Genomic DNA, 19,952 nt, shown 5'->3' with positions numbered 1-19,952 from the left:
CATTAACATATTCTCTCAGTTGCACAGTCCTACAATACATACATATTTTCAGAATTGATACCTGTGTGCTACTATGAAAAAAAAAAAAAGAATCCACTAAGTTAAAGATTTTTTTTTTTTATAGCTCTTTTTGTTTTTAGATGGAAGTTATTTAGTCAAACAACTTTGTTTAAAAGTTACTAGGGGGTTTGCCTGGGTGGCTCAGTAGGTTAAGTGCCCAACTCTTGATTTCAGGTGAGGCCATGATCTCAAGGTCCTGAGTTGGAGCTCCCTTCTCCCCTCCGTCCCCCACCCACTCTGTGCTCAGTGGGGAGCGTGCTTGGGATTCTCTCCCTCTACCTCTCCCCACTGCTCACTCACGTGCACATGTGCACATACACACACACACGCACACACACACATACACTCTCTCTTTCTCTCTCTAAAATAAAATAAATCTTTAAAAAAAAGTTGCACTTTTTTTTAAAAAGATTGGCTCAGTCAGTCTTTTTGGCTCAGTCATTAAGCGCCTGCCTTTGGCTCAGATCATGATCCCAGAGTCCTGGGATTGAGCCCCGCATCGGGTTCCCTTTTCGATGGGGAGTCTGCTTCTCCCTCTCCCACTCCCCCTGTTTATGTTCCCTCTGTCACTATTTCTCTCTCTGTTGAATAAATAAATAAAATCTTTTTAAAAAGTTGTTAGGATTGCTTAGTTTTTAAAAAAATTTTATTTATTTGATAGACAGAGATCACGAGTAGGCAGAGAGCCAGGCAGAGAGAAAGGGGGAAGCAGGCTCCCTGCTGAGCAGAGAGCCCGATGCGGGGCTCGATCCAGGACCCTAAGATCATGACCTGAGCCGAAGGCAGAGGCTTTAACCCACTGAGCCACCCAGGCACCCCAGGATTGGTTACTTTCAACCCCCTTCAGAATAGTTGTATTATTTATTTGAAATAAGTTTAGCCTATTATTGAGCTTCATGTAAGTAGTCACACACTGTTTACCCTTCTGTTTCTGGTTTCTTCTGTTCACCAAGATTCTTGAAGATTTATCCATGTTGTGAATAGTAGTTTTCTTCCCCACAGTTATAAAGTATTTTGAATACCACACTTATCCATTCTACTGATGATTAATATTTGGTTAATTTTATTTTTTTATTGTATTATGAATAAAAATGCTATGAACATTCTTTTTTTTTTTTAAAGATGTTATTTATTCATTCAACACAGAGAGAGAGATCACAAGTAGGCAGAGAGGCAGGCAGAAAGAGAGGAAGAAGCAGGCTCCCCGCTGTGCAGAGAGCCCGATGTGGGGCTCGATCCCAGGACCCTGAGATCATGACCTGAGCCAAAGGCAGAGGCTTAACCCACTGAGCCACCCAGGCACCCCTGCTATGAACATTCTTATACATGCCTTTGGATGGAACGAAGTAATCATTTTGGGTACCTGGTTCTCCTGGCATCTGTGTCTATCTATATCGATCTATGTTTAGCTTTGGTAGATAATGCCAAATAGTTTTTCAAAGCAGTTGTTGAATTTATATTCCAGCCAGCAGTGTAAGAGTCTTCCACTTCTTCCACATCCTCACCAGCACTTGGTATTGGCAGTCTTTTTAAAGATTTTATTTATTTATTTGGCAGACAGAGATCACAAGTAGGCAGAGAGGCATTTGGTGGGTGGGGGGAGCAGGCTCCCCACTGAGTAGAGAGCCCAATGTGGGGCTCGATCCCAGAACCCTGAGATCATGACCTGAGCCAAAGGCAGAGGGTTTATCCCACCGAGCCACCCAGGTGCCCCAGCAATCTTTTTAGATTTCAGCCTGTCTTGGCTATTATTGGGCAAGAATTCAATTGTTTTTGAGAAAGATGCTATAGGGTATTTTCTAACTGGCCTGATTCCATTAATTACCTGTATTTGAGGTTGGTTGGTCAGCTTACAGTGTTCCAGGCTGTTCTCAAGTGTATAAGTAACTTAATGGTGTGCCTTTTCTGAAGTCTAGATGCATTATTGCTTTAGGTGCTTTTAGTAAGGATCAGAGATAGTCTTAGGTTACTTTAATATTGTAAGAATGGGTACAAGTAGGAAAAACAGGTTAAGTGGATACCTCATAAAAGAACAACGAGAAGATCATTTGGAACACAAACCACCTCAAAAACCTAGACCTTCTTAAACCCTCAGCACTGGAATCAAAAAATCTCACATTCTAGGGACTTAGCTACTCTTTTCTACTTTGATTGTTCCTGCTGTCCTGGTTCTCCTGCCTGTAACTGCTCCTTATATTAACCTTGTGTCTATTCCTTCCAGCCATTGCTCCAGCTACGAACTAGGGGACTCACTCCCTAACCCCTTCCCATCAGGCCACTTTACAGGTTCTAGCCAATGCATACATCAACCGACTCTGAGATAGGTTTCCATCCATAGTCTATCCACACCGGTTAGGTTGGCCACAGGAAACAGGAGTTCCTGATATCAGCATGGCAACTTAGGAGAAAGGAATTCCCTTAAAGTAGGGAAAGCAGGCATTCTAAGTGTCTGCTAATTTGTGTATATTATATTCTAATACAGCAGACGTTTCTTAAGTCCTCTCCTTTTTTGCCAATAGAGGAACTCTGTTGAAAAGGGAAATGAAGCTATGCCAATTCCTTTTATATGTTCCCAAGTTATATATTTTTATATATTGTGGACACATTATATGCAGAACAGTGTCAAGCTCAAAGTAAATTTTATTCTGTAGAAGGGGGAGTGCATGAACAGGTTTTAGTATGTATGAGATCTATTTGGTTGTTACTATTCCATTTTAAAGATGAGGGAACTGAAGTCCAGAGATGCAGACAGATTTGCCCAAGGCTACATGACCAGGAAGTGGCAGGGCCATGACTCACATCTAGGTCTTCTGGTTCCATAACTCCTACCCCACACTGACTGGGGAAACATGGTCTACCTCAGTACCCAAATTATTAATAGTACAAAGGAGAGTTGACAAAAGGAAACTTCAGCCAAGACAAGTGGTAGGATTTAAGAGAAGATCTGGGAAACTTCCTCAAGGAAGTGGGTTTGGAACTGAGTCGTGTAAGCTTAGTAGGGTTCATAACAATACGGAGAAGGGAGAGTGGTGCAAAAAAAAAAAAAAAAAAAAAAGGTACAGTTTGGGGAAACAGATTTCCCAGGGGCAGAGAAGCTACTTGTGTTGATGGATTAGTAGGTTTCTATGTAGCAAAGGAGAGCGAGAGATCAGGTGTGGTAGGAAGTTGTTAGGAGCTTTGAGACTATGACAACTTCCAAGTTAAAAAAAAAAAAAAAATCAGACATGGCAGAAGAAAGCCTGAAGTCATTTAGTGACTCTTTAAAGAGTCCAGGCTGGGGGCGCCTGGGTGGCTCAGTTGGTTGAATGTCCAACTCTTTGTTTCAGCCCAGGTCATGATCTCAGGGTCTTGGGACCGAGCCCTCCATTGGGGCTCCATGCTCAGTGACGAGTCTGCTTGAGAATTCTCTCCCTCTTCTGCCCCTGCCCCTGTGCTCTCTCTCTCTCTCAAATAAATAAATCTTAAACAAATAAACAAAAATGTTCCTGGCTGGAGTGAAAAGGACTGAAGATGGAGATCAAGACATAGATTTGAGAGTCTTTGAAAAGGCAAAACCAACAGGCTGGAGACAGGGTAGGAGGAGATAGAGCTGCCACTTGACAGTTTGAGCCATAGTGATGGGGGTGATCTGGTACCAGTATCAGAAGAGCAGAGACAATATGTATATAGTGGTGACGCTCACAGCCTTTGGATCAAGGCTGACTTGGGTGTATAGCCCCTTGTGACTTGGAACCAGTGATTTAGTTCTCTGAGTTTGCTCACCTGTTGAGTAGGGACACAGATTCCTACTTCACAGAGCAGCTGTGATGCTGTGCAGGTAGAGTGAAATTCCATGATGCCACATGCCTGGCATCCAGGCAATTACCAGCTTTTAGCTCCCTTCCTCCCCAGCCCAATCTCTCTGAGGAAGTAGTAGAATCTACTTTAAACCTCATCTTCTTATGTATAAAATGTGCTTTGAAAAAAAGGAATTGGCTTTACCGGGAAAATGGGTTCTCTGGGAACACAGTCAATGGACTTTGAGTTGGAGGACAGATGGAGCCTCTTATTTTTTGGCCTCCTCTGACATCTAGGCTTCAGTTAAAACTTGAAGCCTCACAAAGGAGTTAGAAGTATCTTTGCACCCAAGGCTAGGTTCTTCCAAAGCAAGCAACTCTGCTGCCTCTCTGCTGCCTCGATGGCCTGCATCTGGAGCTATTTCTGAGCCTAAGGGGAAAACTCCATTGGCTGACAGGACTGCAGTTTGCCTGTAAAACCTGCCCAGCCTCCCAGCCTGCTTTTCCAACAGGTTTGGAAATTCCAGTTGTCTCCTCTGAGTTCTACACACAGAGCAAATGGGTTTGGGTGGCGTTCTAGCAAAGGCTGCACGGAGACACCTGTTCCCTTCCCAGTTAACCCCCGCCGTCGGGAGGCTGTCTTTCTGGTGCTTCTCCCAACACGCTTCTCCTCTGGGCGGTGGTGCCTGCCAAAGACTCTCGGCGGCGCAGAGCCCAGGCTTCGAATCCCTCCTCCGAGTCCCGGGGAATGGCCCGCCTCCGCCAGGCGCCTGGTTGCCATAGCATCCGCGGGGCACACGGGCCCATTGGCACAGGGCGGGAACCAATCAGAGGGCCCCGCAGGCCGAGGTGTTCCCGGGTGGTCCCAGGGCTGGGGCGTGGTTGGGGTGGGGGAGTTGCGGCGGGGCTGCTCCTGGGAAGATGAGGATGGCTCCTGGCCAGGGGTGCGGAACTGGCCCAGGCCCTACATCCTCTCCTGGGGATCTCAGTGCTACTTCCCCAGAGTCCCCGTCACACACACACCTTCCTTGCTTGTCCCCCTCCGCGTTCAGAGTTGAATAGTGTGATGGGAGTCATCTGCTGGGGAGGGCAGGGGCGAAGATTTGTTGCCACTTCATAGCCATTTCCCCCAAGAAAAAGCTCTGCAGCAGCTCCTTGTTTGGTCCGGAGGTGGGCGGTCTGAGCCCCAGGAAGATGTTTGGGCCTTGTAAGTCTAGGGCTGCCCCAGCTTAAGATCCCTTGCTGGTAGCTACATGGTTTCCGGATACAAGGAACTGGGCCTGCGTGGTTGGTTTATTTCCATCCTGTTTGCCAACAGGGAGGTTAAAACCATTGGGAGGACAGAACACTTGAATCTGAAAGATCACAGAATCTGCAGCCCCACGAGCTGTAAGAGGCCAGGCAAGTGACTGTACTCTCTGAATCCCAATCGCCCCATTTGTAGAAACAGTTGTAACAAAAGAACCTGTCTGCTCTCCTTGGTATAAGTAAATAATACAGGCAAAGCAGTCAGCTGGCTGGCCATAAGCACTCAGTAAGGGACAGCCACCTGTTTCTAGAAGTGGTACAGCAGTACTGCCCAGAGCTAGAGTACTCACATGTAGCGTTTGACGGATGTTTTCACATTCATCCAATTTTTGCTTATTCACTTGGTTCTTCATTCGTTTAACCCATTAATGCATTCAGCATATATTCTCTGGGCATCTACTCTCGTAGTGTTCTGATTTTAGTCTTTGTGCCCCCGAGGCGAGCACAGATTCACTGGGCATCTACTACCAGTCAGTTCATCCCTGTCCAAATGTATTTGTGGGATCCAGCCCCCAGGGGAGTTGCGACTATCTTCACAAGAACTGACGGAGTCTAGCCTGGCAGGAGGCTTGCCAGGGCATCTTGGCCCTGTGGCAGCTGGGGCTTTGGAAACGGTTTGCTGCAGCTCTGCCTCCTGTGGCTGAGGGGCCTGAACAGAGCAGACCCCAGTAGTGTTTCAGCAGCCCTGAGTCAGCATACATTTCCACAGTATTTTTGCTCCCCTTGCCTGTGGAGAGGAGTGCCCCCTTCTCCTGAAGGCCCCAGTCAGCCAGCTGGAAGCTACTTTCTCTGTATTAGGACACTTGTCTCCCAGGACCAGCCTCCTTTGCTGGTCTGCTGTGCTTTGCCATGCCGGAGTTCCTGAAACAATCCTGCTGTTGCTTTTCAGGCTCCTCTCACCTCAACACAATGTTCTTGTAGCCCCGTTCCCTTCCGACCCTCACTGTGCATCTCAGCACCTGGCTCCTGTTGGGCTGGAGTGGCCACACCGCTACTCATACTTGTTTCGGGATCATCTCACTCCTCGGGGCCCCTCCTCTTTGTACCCCTCCCCTGCCTCCAACTTGATGCCCTGTCTGCTTGGGCTGTGTGACAGAGACGTTCCTGGGGAGGCAGTCCGCTGGACGTCTGAGGGACAGAGCTGCTTCACACAAACACACTTCACAAATAGACATGTCCTGTGTGATAAGGCTGTGATGTATCGTGCCATGGGAGCATGTGGTGCAGAGCAGCTTGCTCTTCTTCCAGAATCAGGGCAGTCTTTACCAGAGGTGATGTTTGGGCAATCTTAAAGGATTTAGCTAGGTAGACAGTGGGAGAAAGGGAATTCAAGTCAAGGAAAATAGTGTTCATAAAAGCCTGAAATTGCCTTATGTTCTTAGAGAAAATGTAATGTAGCGTGAATGGGGAAAAAAAGGGGAGTATGTTATTTGGGTTGAGGTTCATGAGTAGCAGAGAGAAAAAGTGAGGCCAGAAGCTAAACAGGACCTACTCATGTGGGCCTTGAAGTCCACCATGGGGGAGCCTATGAAGGGGCAGGACATTCACATATATACATAAGGAAAGTGAGACAAATGGCTGCGAGGGAATGGGTTGTCTCGTTTGTCCTGTAGCAGTTCTGTGAGGCAGACGGGGTGATGCCGTTATCTACTGGTTACACCTGAGAGAGAACACTGAGGCCCGAGCACTTAAATATCTTGCCAAAGGTCTCAGAGCCAGAAAGCAGAGGGCCTAGGACTCACCTGGCTTTCTGGCTCTGAACCTCTTTCTCCTGGGCATGCTGCCATTGTTAACAGAGTCTTCTAGAAAGCTGCCTACAGCTAGGTAGTGGGTGGATGCTGACAGAAGCCACGGGAAACAAATGGTCATTGATATGATCTTGTTGAAGGAGTTTTAGCCCTGGGATTTTGTGGCCTGTGGTGTTTGGTCTCCTGACCTAGTGCACAGACAGCAAGAAGCAGCAGGGAGCTTGGAGCTTCCAGTTCTGCATTTTCTTGACAGACTCCATTCATCAGGGCCTTGCTCATTAATTCAGGACAGCATCTGCTGCCTGATACTGGCCTTTGTCAGGGGCTTGTTTCTGCAAGATCCGGTCCTCCAGGTTGGTCAGCTCTGTTGTCCGCAGCCCCAGGGTGAACCCTGGCAGTCAGAGGCAAGCCCTTTCTCTGTGTGCAGTTTGTAAAATGAAATAACTTTATTTTTAAAAAACAAAGATAACGTCTAGCAATACAGAACATCAGCTTGGAGATCAGGCAGAACTGGGTTTTCTTTCTGCTGCTGCCATCTAGCTAGCTGTGGAAGTTATTTAACGCAGTGTGGGCCTCAGTTTTCTCATCTCTAAAATGAGCACAGTCAAACCTCCCTGAAAAGACTGTTGGGATGATTAAGAAGAGATTATGTTTACAGAGTGCATTGGCATGCTGCTTGGATTTCATACATCTTCAATATATGGTGACTTGAAATCCTGCTGTTACTGCTTCCCCCACTGCCACTGCTGCCATTACTGTTAAAGACTATTTGAAAACCAGAGACTATAAGAAAAAGTATTTTATAAACCTACCATCGCAATGCAACTATTGTTATTATTGGTCATATTTCCTTCAAATCTTTTCCCCCACAACTTCAGAACATATCAGATTTTATAGCATATTTATTTTATAGCCATATTTATTATTTTTCCTTTGTTGTAGGTACATTATATTTAGTTTTAATACAAATTTTCTTGATTATGAGATCACTGTATATAATGTAGGAGAGCATAGAAAAAGCAAAAGGAAAACCATACTTATAATGCATATCTCATTCCTAGCCCCGAGGCTATCACTATGAACTTTTTTTTTTTAAGATTTTATTTATTTATTTGACAGAGAGAGAGAGAGATCACAAGTAGGCTGAGAGGCAGGCAGAGGAGCCGGGGGGGAAGCACGCTCCCTGATGAGCAGAGAGCCTGGTACAGGGCTCAATACCAGGACCCTGAGATCATGACCTGAGCCAAAGGCAGAGGCTTAACCCACTGAGCCACCCAGGCACCCCTCACTATGAACTTTTGATGTATCTTCTTCCAGTCTTTTGTTTGTGTTTTTTTAAAGAGTCGAGATCATACCACATATACAGTTTTTCTGTGATTTTTCAGTTCATAGGGTATCATGAGCATTTTTCTTTATTGTAAGCATTATTTTCCAAGGCTGCGTAATAGTCCACCAGATGGATCTACCATAATTTACATAAGCATTCCCCTACCGTTAGAGATCTAAGTATTTCCCAATTCCTTAATCTAAGCAGCTCCCTCTGGCAGAAGCTAGGTCCCCAGCCTCAGTGTCACCAGGAGGCATATAGTGAACTTGTGCTGTGTGTATGGTCCTGGGTGGGGGATGGGGGAACCCATCAGACAACTCAGGCACTGAGCCTCAAGGGAATGCAGAGGCTAGACACCTGGAAATATTGACTAGGGCAAAATATGCAGGTGTTTCTTTGCCAGAAACTGTCAGGGAGTTCACGTAAATGTGGGTATCTCTGTTTCCTCTAGAGGCTGGGATCTGGAGCACACAGCTTTTACAAAGACAAAAGTCTCAGAAGCTTTGCTGACCCTTCTCACCTACCAGTGTGTTAGTAGGCCTCCGATACTCAAAGGGCTTTTGAGCCTGTTACCTTGACTGTCAGGGGCCTGTGCTAATGACCTTTGAATATCATTTCCAAGTGGTTTTCACTGGGAAGGGGTGAGAAGCTACAGCCTCAAGAAAGGAACTAGCATGAGCCTTAGGAAGATCAGGGATGCTCTAGTCTTTGTTTTGATGCACGCTTGCTCTGGCACCCAAGGTAAGTTATTTCCTCTTACCAAGCCTCTGTTGTCTCCCCACAATGTAGAAAGATCGGACTAGATGATCCTCAGGGCCCTTGCAGCACTGATGTTCCACAGGGACCTGAAGCCTTCCTCTCGCCAGGAGCTGAAGTGAGCATCCTGATAAAGGTCACAGGATGCTTCTCCAGAGTCTAGAGTTTCTTTTAATTAGTACCTGGGGAAGCACTTACGCATTTATATTCCCACTTACTTCCTCCTGGTAGCGGCTGGGACGAGTAGAGACTGAAAGTCAGGAAGTGCTGCTCGCTGGGTGGAAACACTAGGTTCAGAACCCCAAATGATTCTTCATCTCTTACGTTGTAGCTATTTTTTCTTTTATGTACTTGGTTTTTTCATTCATTCTTTCACTTAGCGGATGTTAACTGAGTCCCACACCTTGTGCCATCCAGGCCTGTTCTCAAGACACATGCAGTCTATCGAAGAGACAGGAGCAGGTATAAAAGGCAACAAGAGAATTGCTACAATGGGGTACAGATAAGTTGCATAATGAAGGGAGTACTTGAGTCCACTTAGAAGCAAAGGAGTCTCAGTGGACACATTGAGCCTTTAAAGGATGAGTGGAAGTTTTCTAGGCAGTTAAGAAGAGGGCATTCCAAGCAGAGGAGCCACATGTGCAAAGGTCCTGAGGTATGAAAGTACATGTCATGTTCTTTGTGAGCCTGGAGGGTGAAAGGGGCAGTGAGCAGATGAGAAAAAGTTGAGTACTTTTCTTTGGACAAGGAATTTTCTTTCTCTAATATAACTTTTTTTTTTTTCTTTTTTTAGATCTCTTGTGGCTCGGAGCATAATCTGGCTGTGATTGGTGAGTAATTAGTATACTGAGAACTATGTGTGTTCTGAAACTCTGTGGCAGAGTTAGAGAAGACTTGGTTGATCAAAGGCCAGGGTACCTCTGTGTGTGTGTGTGTGTGTGTGTGTGTATACACATGTTGGGGGAGATTCTAGAAAATATGGAAGTCTTTGGTTGCTCAAGACTTTACTAGAAGCTCCTTTGCTAGAAATTTCTATCCACATCACTGAGTGTCTTTTTAAGGTACCTAAGCTGGCCTCCCTGCCCCAGGCAGTGGCATTTGAGGGTATTAAAGATTTTACAGATGAATGATATCATGTATAGAAAGCCAGACATAAAAGGGTGAGAAGACTGGGCTGCTCTTGTTTCTCTGAACAAATATCTTACTCCGGGTTCTTTCCTCTTTCTTGGGAGTAAGGGGCTCTGCTCACTGCCTCCCACTGCCTTGTATTCCATGGCACTCGGGAACTCCCAGATGAAGTCAGCCTTCTGACTGGTTGAGGTTTCTTCTTCATTGATTCTGGATAACCAAGGTTCACTCTTTTTATGATTAGGCCTATGAGTAATTCCTTCAAGAAGCTTCCTCGTTACTTCTCCAGGTAGACTAGTATCCATGTCACTGCATTCAAGAGGCACATCTGTAGGGCCCAGCTGCCTAAGTGCAATACAGGCTTCTGTATTGCATATGTGGTATGATCTCAACTCTTTAAAAAACTTACTAGTTGTGTGAACTTGGACAAGGTACTTGACCTCTCCATGGGAGGGCAGTAGTGCCTACCTTCTAGAGTTGTTGTGGGGGTTCCAGGAGTTAATATATATAAAGCACATAGAGCAGTGCTTAGCTCCTAGGAAGGGTTTTAGAAATGTTCATTATTATTATCTGATATTTGTTCTAATTGTCCTGTTCTGGGCTTTAGCTCCCCATCTGTAAAATGGAGGCTTTAAAACTGAAAATCAAGGTTCCCTCCTGCTCTGATATTTAGGATCCTATTACAAACCCATCACTGCCTGCCTTCTGTTGGTGACTTCTGTTCCTGGCTACTTCTCTCCCAGCCTCCGACTCAGCTTCTGAAGGGCAAAGCCCCTGCATTTTCCTTTTGTTTCCTGCCGATCTGCAGCACCCAGAGCAGTGCCTGGTACTCGGCAGAGACCCGAGCACTGTTGTCTGAATCGAGCTTAGACGGGGCTCAGCCGCCTGCGGTGGCAGCTGTTGGAAGCACTACTCTGTAAGCCCGAACGTGATGTGCAACGAGGCAGAACCAAGGACAGCTGAGGAGGTAGGCTGCCAGCCAGCAGAGGGGGGCGGGGAGTAAACTGGGCTGGAGTCAGAGAAGGAGCGAGAAAATGTAATGGCAAACCTGTGCCGCTTCGCAGCCGCCCCAGATACTTTGTACCAGAGCTGCTCCAGCCTGGGTGTAATGAAGACAAGCTAAGCAGGGGATCCGAGGTGGTGCTGGGGGCGCGGCCGCTGCTGCTCTTGCTGGTCCAGGAGAGGGCTTGGCTCCCTCTGTGACCAGCGCCAAAAGAAGATGGCAGGGACTCTAAGTACAAGAAAGCACACAGTCCAGATGAAGGAGGGGCCGGCGCTAGCAGAGTAGCAGGCTGAGTAGACAGAGGCAGCCTCGGGCTGTAGAAAGAGCATAGCCTGTGCAGGTAGACAGCCTTGGTTCACACCGGCTGCATCTCCGCATTAGCCTCCATATCCCCCCTCATCTCCGTAATGGGGGGATCTCCACTTTGCAGGACTGCTGTGAGGATTAATGTGTGTGAGATACCTGGTATATAGGAGGTGTGAGAGAAATGCGTGTGTGTGTATTTATAGTTCTGTTTGCTTCTCCTTTCTCTTGGTCAGGGTGGGGAGAGGGGAGAACGGCTTGCTAGTGTAACTGTGCTAGTGAAATCATTGTTACTTGGGAGGAAGAGATGATAACATTCTGGAAAAGTGGCCAGTGTTACCATAGTGAGGAGAACATCAGAGGCCATGGAGAGCAAGGTGCGCCAGTGAGCTCCTGGAGGGCGGACCTGTTCTATTCTGTTTTGTCCTCAGTGCCTGGTCTTGGCTCACAGTCTGTTGAATGCATGGTTGCAGAGTCAGGGAAGGTGGGCCCAGTCACACAGCTCTGGGCCTGTCTCCCTGCGTGTGTGTGAGCTGGGAGCAGAGGCCCCCCACAACTGGAGGGATGGGGCCCTCCATGGGTACCCTGCAGGGTGCAGGCTGTGTGACAGGAAGTGCCTGTTGACTCTGGCAGAAGGCCAGGAGAGGGAGACAAGCTGAAAGAGGAGAGTTCCTACCGAGGTAAAGCCTCGGTTCTCACAGCCAGCTCCTCTCCTCAGCCCTTCTACCATTGCCTACTTTAGATGGATTCCTCCCCCTCCAGTCTCATTCCCTGAGATCTGGGCCTTCTGTGCTTGGTGCTGGGTCTCCCATGTGGTAGGCGCAGAACAGTTACAGAATAGACCAGAATATAAGGGAGCCAAACTTTCCTCGAGTGTAGAAGCAGCTTTAGTGTCTAATGAATGTGCGACAGACAAACTAGAGAGGGAGGTGGAATAGAGACGGATGGAAGGACGTAACTCAGGACTTGCTTTTGGAATGGACACTCCACAAAGTATGTTTGCTGTACCCATTTTATAGAGAAGAAACCTGAGTCTCAGAGGATATACGGGTTGATCAGGGGTAGGTAGCAATAAATAGTAGAGCTGTCTGCCTGACTTACCAGACTGTTCTTTCCACCCTATCCAGTGCGGGTGGTGGTCAGGGAGAGCACAGACCCTTGGGTCAGATTGCGTGATTCTAGTCCTGGCTCCCACACTCAGGAGCTGTGTACCCTTGTATAAGTGGCTTAACCCCCCTGTGTCTTGATGGCCTCATCTGGAATATCGTATTATTGACCTCATAAGGTTGTTATATAAAGTGCTAATAGTGCTTGGCACAAAAATAGAGGCTCAATAAACGTTAGCTGGCATTATCACCACCACCACCACCATCATCATCATCATCATGTATGAAGACTTCAAGGAAGGAAGTAATTGTAAGATGAGTATAAAAAGGTTTAGTGCTCAAGGTAGGAACCTCAGGAGCTAGAGAGGGAAGTGTCTTCCCCACCCAGAATGCCAGGGACCAGTGCAGGATCTCAGCGTAGCTACAGAAGGGATTTGTAAAACTTGGAGCCTGGGAACACCAATCTGGGGGATCTGGAAACAGTGCTAGGCTGGATTGGTTCCAGATGAGGCTTCTGCTATCCGCTGCCCCAGACAGGGATTCAGAACGTGCACGTTCCAGCCTGAAGCAAACCCCACAGCAGCCACACTTGAGGTTTCTCTAGGGAACAAAATAATTCTTTGGTTTGGTTCTTTCCTTAATTTTTCCAATGACGCTTCTCTTGACATATTCTGTGTCTGCCACGAGGCATGGCCGTGGCTAGACAGGATGGTGAGGTGGTGCGAGTTCCTGCTTCAGACAAGGGAGTAGCTGCTGGAGTGAGGCGCAGAGAAAGTCAAGTGATGATCAGGAAGGAGAGAGCTGAGGCAGAGGCCACAGCTGGCCTGGCCCCTTCTAAGTGTGTGCCGTGCACGGTCACGCTGGCTCAGGGGGCCCGATTCCTCATGTGTGTGATCAACCTGCCCCTGAAAGTTGTTCTTCGAAATGGCATAGGCATGTCAGGTGCCTGCTCGGTGCCTGCTGTGTAACAGGTGCTCAGCAGGTGCTCGCTCGCTTGGCAGGTTCACTGGGCTGTTTCTTTCTTCCTGCCTTCCCACCTAGGATTTCCCTCTGCATCTCACAGAGCTGGCTGACTTGCTCCCATTCGTGGGCAGAGACTGAGGTCAGCAGAGGTGACATGAGGGCATGTGACCACCACTTGCTCAGAAGATCCCTGCCTACCAGAGGCTGGCTCCCAGGTCTGGCTCTGTCTTTGGGGCCCTCACCTCTGTGTCTGGCTGAATTGGTTCCAGCTGTTTTGCTTCCCCTGGGAGCAGCTTATTTTGGCTTGAATGGGCAATTTGTTTGCCTTCTCTCCTGATGTGCAGTTGTTCAGCCTTCCCTTCCTGCAGAGAAAAAAAGAGCTGACTGCATTTCCTCTCTCCCCGCTCCATGCAGACCTTTGGAAAGGATTTTATTGGTGGCCTTTTCCTGGAGCATTCAGGCTTGCCAGACATGCATTGTTAAAGGGTTAGATATTTGGCAAGAAAGTGTCATGCCGCCTCCTCCTCCTCTGCCTCCTCCTCCTCTTCCTCCAAGCAAAGCCAGCTCTCTTACCAAATTGGAGCTATAATCTATGTAAGGATCTTTTCCCCCCTTCGTTTCCGTGATGATTTCCAATTATGGAACCTTTGTACCTTTGTAATATGTGTGGCAAAACATCTGACCTTCACTTGAAACCCATCAAGCAGGGTCAGAGAGGAATTTAATAGTGAGAACTAAATCTTTTTTGACACTGGCTGTTCCTCTAAGAGGCCATACCTCCAAACCCCAGGGGCTTGCAGAGAGCTTAGAGGCAAGCGTAAACTGTATGGTCCTGCGCACAGCGTGATTGGCAAAGCATAAATGCTTTATATTATCTCATTTAATCCTCAGAGCAAATCGCTAAATTGGTGCTGTTGTTAACTCCATTTTCTAGATGAGGGAAGCTGAAGCCTAGGCTGAGCAGTTTGTTGGGAGGAGTAAGTGTGCCAGGTCTTTAACCCAGGCCTCTAACTTCAGAGCCTGTGGTCCGCTACCCCCCATGCTGCCTTCCTGCAGACCAGTGACAGTCTAGCCTGGTTTTAAGGCCACCAGATAAGATGATCTCATCTCTTCCTTTCAATACTTAGTTCCCCTTCATGTTAGCAACTTCTGTCTTGCACCCTAAATGTCTTTTCCTTCCGATTCAGCAGTTCTGTGTATAATCACCAGAGAGAACTATGAAGTTGATGATATTGTTTTGGAAAACTACCCCTTTTTAGGATTCTTCTTCCCCCCTCTCATTGTCCCTTACCGCTTAAAAAATTAATTTACTTACTTAATTTTTGAATAATTAACGCACACATATGATTCAAACTTAAAAGGCATAAAAAGATTTAAAATGAAAAATTTTCCTCCTTCCCTGTCCTCCTATTTGTCCAATGTACAAAAATCCTTCTACCACATGTGCAACTAATGTCTGTTCATCTGTATTTTTCTAGTTTCTTTTTGCCCATATTAAGTAAATGCTAAAATATATTTTTATCCCTCCTTTCACATCAGTGGTACTATAATGTACATAGTTTGTAGTGTCTTATTTTTTCTTTCAACAGTTTATCAGCATAAAAGCCTCCCCAGATAGTATTACAGGTATATAATATTCCAATGTACCTATGTACTGTGATTTATTTAACCCATACCCTCTTGATGGACATGTAGATCATCTCTGATATTTTGCTATTACAGGTAATGGTGTAGTGAACAGCCTTGTGTATATATGTCATTTCATTGGTGGGCTGTTGAAGAAAAAATCCCTAGAAGCAAAATTATTGTATCAAAGAGTAAGCATAACAATTTTGCAAGAGTTATTGCCTTCATAAGCAATTTTGCCCTCATAGGAATTATACCATTTTTCACTCCCACTAGCAATAAATGAGTGCCTGTTTCTGCAGCAAGAATATGTCAAGAAACTTCTAGATTTTTGCCAATCTGATAGGTGAAAAACTACTAAGAGTGGTTTTTGTCTTTGTTCACTTTTTAAATTGAGTTACAGTATATATACAGTAAAGTGTACAGATCTTAGAGGTCCAGTTTGATGATTTTTTCTATATGCACATACCTAGGAAACTACCACCCAGTACAAGACCCAGGACGTTTCAGGTACCCAAGAAGGCAATACCCCAGCCCCAGAGTTAACTACTACTCCAGCTTCTGTCTCCAGAAACGAGCTGTGTCAGTGGCTGAACTGCATATAAATGGTGTCACACACTGTGCACCCTTTTGTGTTCAGCTTCTTTTGTTCAACGCATTGTGTCTCTAAGACTCCTCTATTTTGTGTGTAGTGGAAGTTCTTTTTCATTGGTCAGTATTAGCGCACTGGGTGAACATACCACAACTCAGATGTCCATTTCCCTGTTGCTTCCCCTTGGAGGACTGTGAATAAGGCTTCTGTCAACATTCTTACACATGCCTTTTGGTGAACATACACACTGGTTTCTCCTGAGTGCACACCTGGAGTAGGATTTCTAGATCCAGTCCTGAGCATCAGTGGATTAACAGTTTTCCAAAGTAGTGGTGCCAGTTACATATTGCCGGTCAGCAATATATGGGCGTTGCAACTGTGCCATATCCTTGCCAGGTGTTTTCAGTCTTGCTGATCGAGGCCATCCTGCAGAATAAGTAGTGTGGAACCTCACTGTCATTTTCATTTACATTTCTCTGATAGCCAGTGATGCGGAATGCCTTTTTATATACTTAGAGGCCACTCAGTCAGCTTCTTCTGTCGAGTGCAAAGACTTAAGTGCAAACACTCTCAAGTGGGTTTTTTCTGTGTTTTTCTTAATGTTTTGCACAAGGCATCCTTTATCTTATGGATTCAAGTCCTTTGTGTGATAGGTATATCTATATCTAATTTCGATATCGATATAGATATAGATATACCTATCACACAAAGGACTTGAATCCATTAGATAGATAGATAGATATTGCAAACATCTTTTCCTTTCCCAGTCTATGGCTTGTCTTTTGCTCTCTTATTGGTGTCTTTTGATGCAAGGATATCCTTAATTCCAATGAAGTCTAGTTTATCAATCTTTTATTTAATGGTTTGAGGTGTTCGTGCTCTCTTTAAAATATTTTTGTCTGTTCCAAGGTCCCGAAATGAAAATATGCTCCTTTGTGTTCATCTGGAAACTTTATTAATGTTGCCTTTTACATTTAGGTTTAGAATCCATTTTGAATCTGTATTAAAAAAAACCCAACAACACATTGCTCTAAAACCATCTATTGAAAAGTTCCTCCTTTCCCCATTGAATTTTAGAGGCTCCTTTGCTGTAAATCAAGAGACTGTATATATGTGTAAATTTGGTTTTCGAGTCTCTCTTCTCTTGCATTAGTTTATTTTTCTATGTGCATGCTACTACCTTTTCGCCTTGATTGCAGCTTTATAATAAATTCCAATATCTGGTTTTAGATTTTCCAACTCTGTTCTCCTTTAAGGTGATTGTGACCTTTAGAGTCCCTCTGCTTGTAGTTATGAATGAAGATTGAGTACCTTTTTGTATATTCAGGAGCTCTTTGTATTTTTGTCCTTTTTTTTTTTTAAGATTTTATGTATTTATTTTAGAGAGAGTGTGTTCACCAGTGAGGGAGGGACAAAGGGGAGGCGCGGAGGGAGAGAATCTCAAGCAGACTCTGCACTTAGCATGGAGCCTGACATGGGGCTCGATCTCAAGACCCTGAGATCAGGACCTGAGGCAAAACCAGGAGTTGGATGCTTAACCGACTGAGCCACTCAGTCACCCCTGTATTTTCTTCTTTATGAAGGGTTTCTTCACATATGTATTAGTTTTTCATCGCTACTGTAACAGATTACCAGAAAATTAGTGACTTAAAACAACACAAATGAGTTATCGTAGACTTTGAGGTCAGGAGTCTGAAATGGGTCTCACTGGGCTGAAGTCAGGGTGTGAACAGGTTGCATTTTTTTCTGGAATCTATAAGAAGAGTGTTTTCTTGCTGCTTGCAGCTTGTGGAGGCCACCTGCATTTCTTGATTGTGGCTCCTGCCATCTTCAAAGCCCCAAGTGACTGGTTGAATCTTTCTTTCATCATACGGCTCTGACACTGACTTTTCTGCCATCCTCTTCCATATTTAAAAATCCTCGTGATTTGGGGCACCTGGGTGGCTCAGTGGGTTAAAGCCTCTGCCTTCAGCTCAGGTCATGGTCCCAGGGTCCTGGGATCGAGCCCCACATCAGGCTCTCTTCTCGACGGGGAGCCTGCTTCCTCCTCTCTCTCTGCCTATCTCCTCTGCCTACTTGTAATCTCTGTCAAATAAATAAATAAAAATCTTTTAAAAAATATTAAAAAAAAAAAAAAGAAAGAATCCTCTTGATTCCTTTGGGCTCCCTCTCCCACTCTGGATAATCCAGCATAATCTCCTTATCTGAAGGTCAGCTAATTAACAAGTTTAATTTCATCTGCTACCTCAGTTTTCCTTTGCCACGTAAGGTAACACTCACAGGCTCCAGGGATTAGGACTTTGGGATGATATCAAATGGCTTGTCCCAATATCCTTTGCCCTTTTTTTCCAGATAGATTGTTGGTCTTTATCTAATAAATTTCTAGGAGCCGGGCCCTTGGGTGGCTCAGTTGGTTAAGGGTCTGCCTTCTGCTCAGGTCATGATCCCAAGATCCTAGGATTGAGCCCCACATCGGGCTCCCTGCTCAGCGGGTATCTGCTCCTTCCTCTCCCTCTGCCTCCCAACCCCCGGCTCATGCTCCGTCTCTCAAATAAATAAGTAAAATCTTTAAAAAAGGAGCTTTTTATGTATTAAGGCGGTTAGGCCTTTGTGGTTCAGACAAGAAATGTGTTTTCTCATCTTTTTTTAATTTCTACTCTTGGTGTTCTTTTGTTTTGTTTTGTCTTGTTTTTGCCAGGCAACCTTTTCTTTCTCTACAGATGAAATTTATCAGTCTTTTCCTGTGTGGCTTCTGGATTTTGAGTTAGAGAAGCCCTCCCTATTCCAGGGTATACAAGACTTTTCTCATATTTTACTCTACTACTTTTTAGGTTTGTTTGTTTGTTTGTTTTTTAACATGTAAGTCTTTGATCCATTTAGAACTTATTCTGATACACAGTGTCAAGTGTGGATTCAACTTCATTATTTTTCCAGATGGCTACCCAATACTGTCTCAACACTACTTACTGAATTCCCTTTCTTTGGCTGCCCTCCTGGATCCCATTGCTTCCAGGGCAACCCTACGGCATAAAGAGAAGCAGTGACTGACCCAAGATTGCCAGCTGGTCAGTGGCAGAGCTGGGGCTAGACCTCGGGTCCAACTCATACTGTTCAGTCTGAAGCTGGTGTCTTGTTCTCGAGGAGCTTTCCCTGGGGTTTGTGGTCTCCTGGGCTTTTGGCTGAGACAGAGTAGCCCCTTGGTTCCGTGGGCTCTCAGTGTGCTCTCCCAGGTCATGCTTTGCTCATCTCTGGAGTGAGATATATTCATTGCCACTGTCACACCTCGCTGCATGGGTACTGCGTTTTCTTCTCTACCAGGCTGAAAATGTGATAAAATCTTTGGCATTCAAGAGAGATGTTTTACAATTAATGCAGAGATGTATTTACAGACCACTGGTTATTGTTTAAGTCACATTTCTTTTGAGTCATTTGTTTTTAAGGCCTGGCCTCACATCACAAGCTGTGCCTTTTCAGCTTTCAATAAAGGTGGATTTTTTTTTCCACTATGATTTCCAAAGAAGCAATGGTAGTATCTATCACTCCACAGGAGTCATTCTATATGAGACCACACATGAGGGTGCCAGGCTGTCAAGGAGGCTCACGTACTTGCTAATTACTCTCTCATGCCAGCCTTTGTGGGCGCAAGGTTGCTTACCACATTTTAGCACAATGCTCTGGGTCCTTTTAGGATTGCTTCCAGGAGCAGAAGCCACAATTGTGACCCACTGTCCTTGTTTACAAATACGAGGCTTAGGGCCTAGCAAAGGTAAATCTAACAAAGGTGAACTCAAGGTAGAAACTACAGAGAGGCAGATGAGCTGGAGGCAGCCTTCTGCCGTGGAGGGGCTGAGGTCTGGTCCCAGTGTTGTCTGCCACCTGCTGTCTATGTGATCCTGGGCAGTCATTTCTCTCTCTGGGCCTGGGGATCCCCACACAAGAAGTGTTTCTAAAGTCTGCTGCACCACTCAGGTCTGGCCTCATGTCGACAAACTGTGTTGCACATTTAAACAAAAAAAATTAATTAATTTATTTAAATAATTTTTTATTGTGGTGTCATTTAATGAGGCCTACTGTTGTAACAGATTTTTAAGTGTACGATATGGTATTGTCAGCTGTAGGCACAGTGTTGTATCAGGGACCTCTAAAACTTACACGTCTTCCTTCCTGAAACAGTTACGTTTCATGGTGTCCATGACACCCTGCTCTCTTGATTCCTTCTGTTTCACTGGCTGCTTCTCCTTAGTCTCCTTCATGGG

The 19,952-nt window shown here is 45.5% G+C and overlaps 1 protein-coding gene across 9 annotated transcripts in view; it reads left to right on the top strand.

Annotated features, from left to right (window-relative positions):
* Window positions 1–19,952, top strand: part of SERGEF (secretion regulating guanine nucleotide exchange factor) — a 217,265-nt gene that overhangs the window by 123,794 nt on the left and 73,519 nt on the right. For 8 of the 9 annotated variants that reach the window (XM_032881155.1, XM_032881154.1, XM_032881153.1 and 5 more), the window contains one exon: window positions 9,769–9,805. In XM_032881155.1, the coding sequence (XP_032737046.1) occupies window positions 9,769–9,805 (37 nt within the window). Of the gene's footprint in view, window positions 1–9,768; window positions 9,806–10,776; window positions 11,071–19,952 lie in introns of all 9 variants that reach the window. The other variant, XR_004385402.1, reaches the window with a different exon arrangement.

The sequence above is a fragment of the Lontra canadensis genome, unplaced genomic scaffold (assembly GCF_010015895.1).
Source record: "Lontra canadensis isolate GAN:19392208 unplaced genomic scaffold, GSC_riverotter_1.0 scaffold74, whole genome shotgun sequence".
NCBI lineage: Eukaryota > Metazoa > Chordata > Mammalia > Carnivora > Mustelidae > Lontra > Lontra canadensis.
The sequence above is the reverse complement of the archived record's forward strand: the minus strand, read 5'-3'. Positions and strand labels throughout refer to the sequence as shown.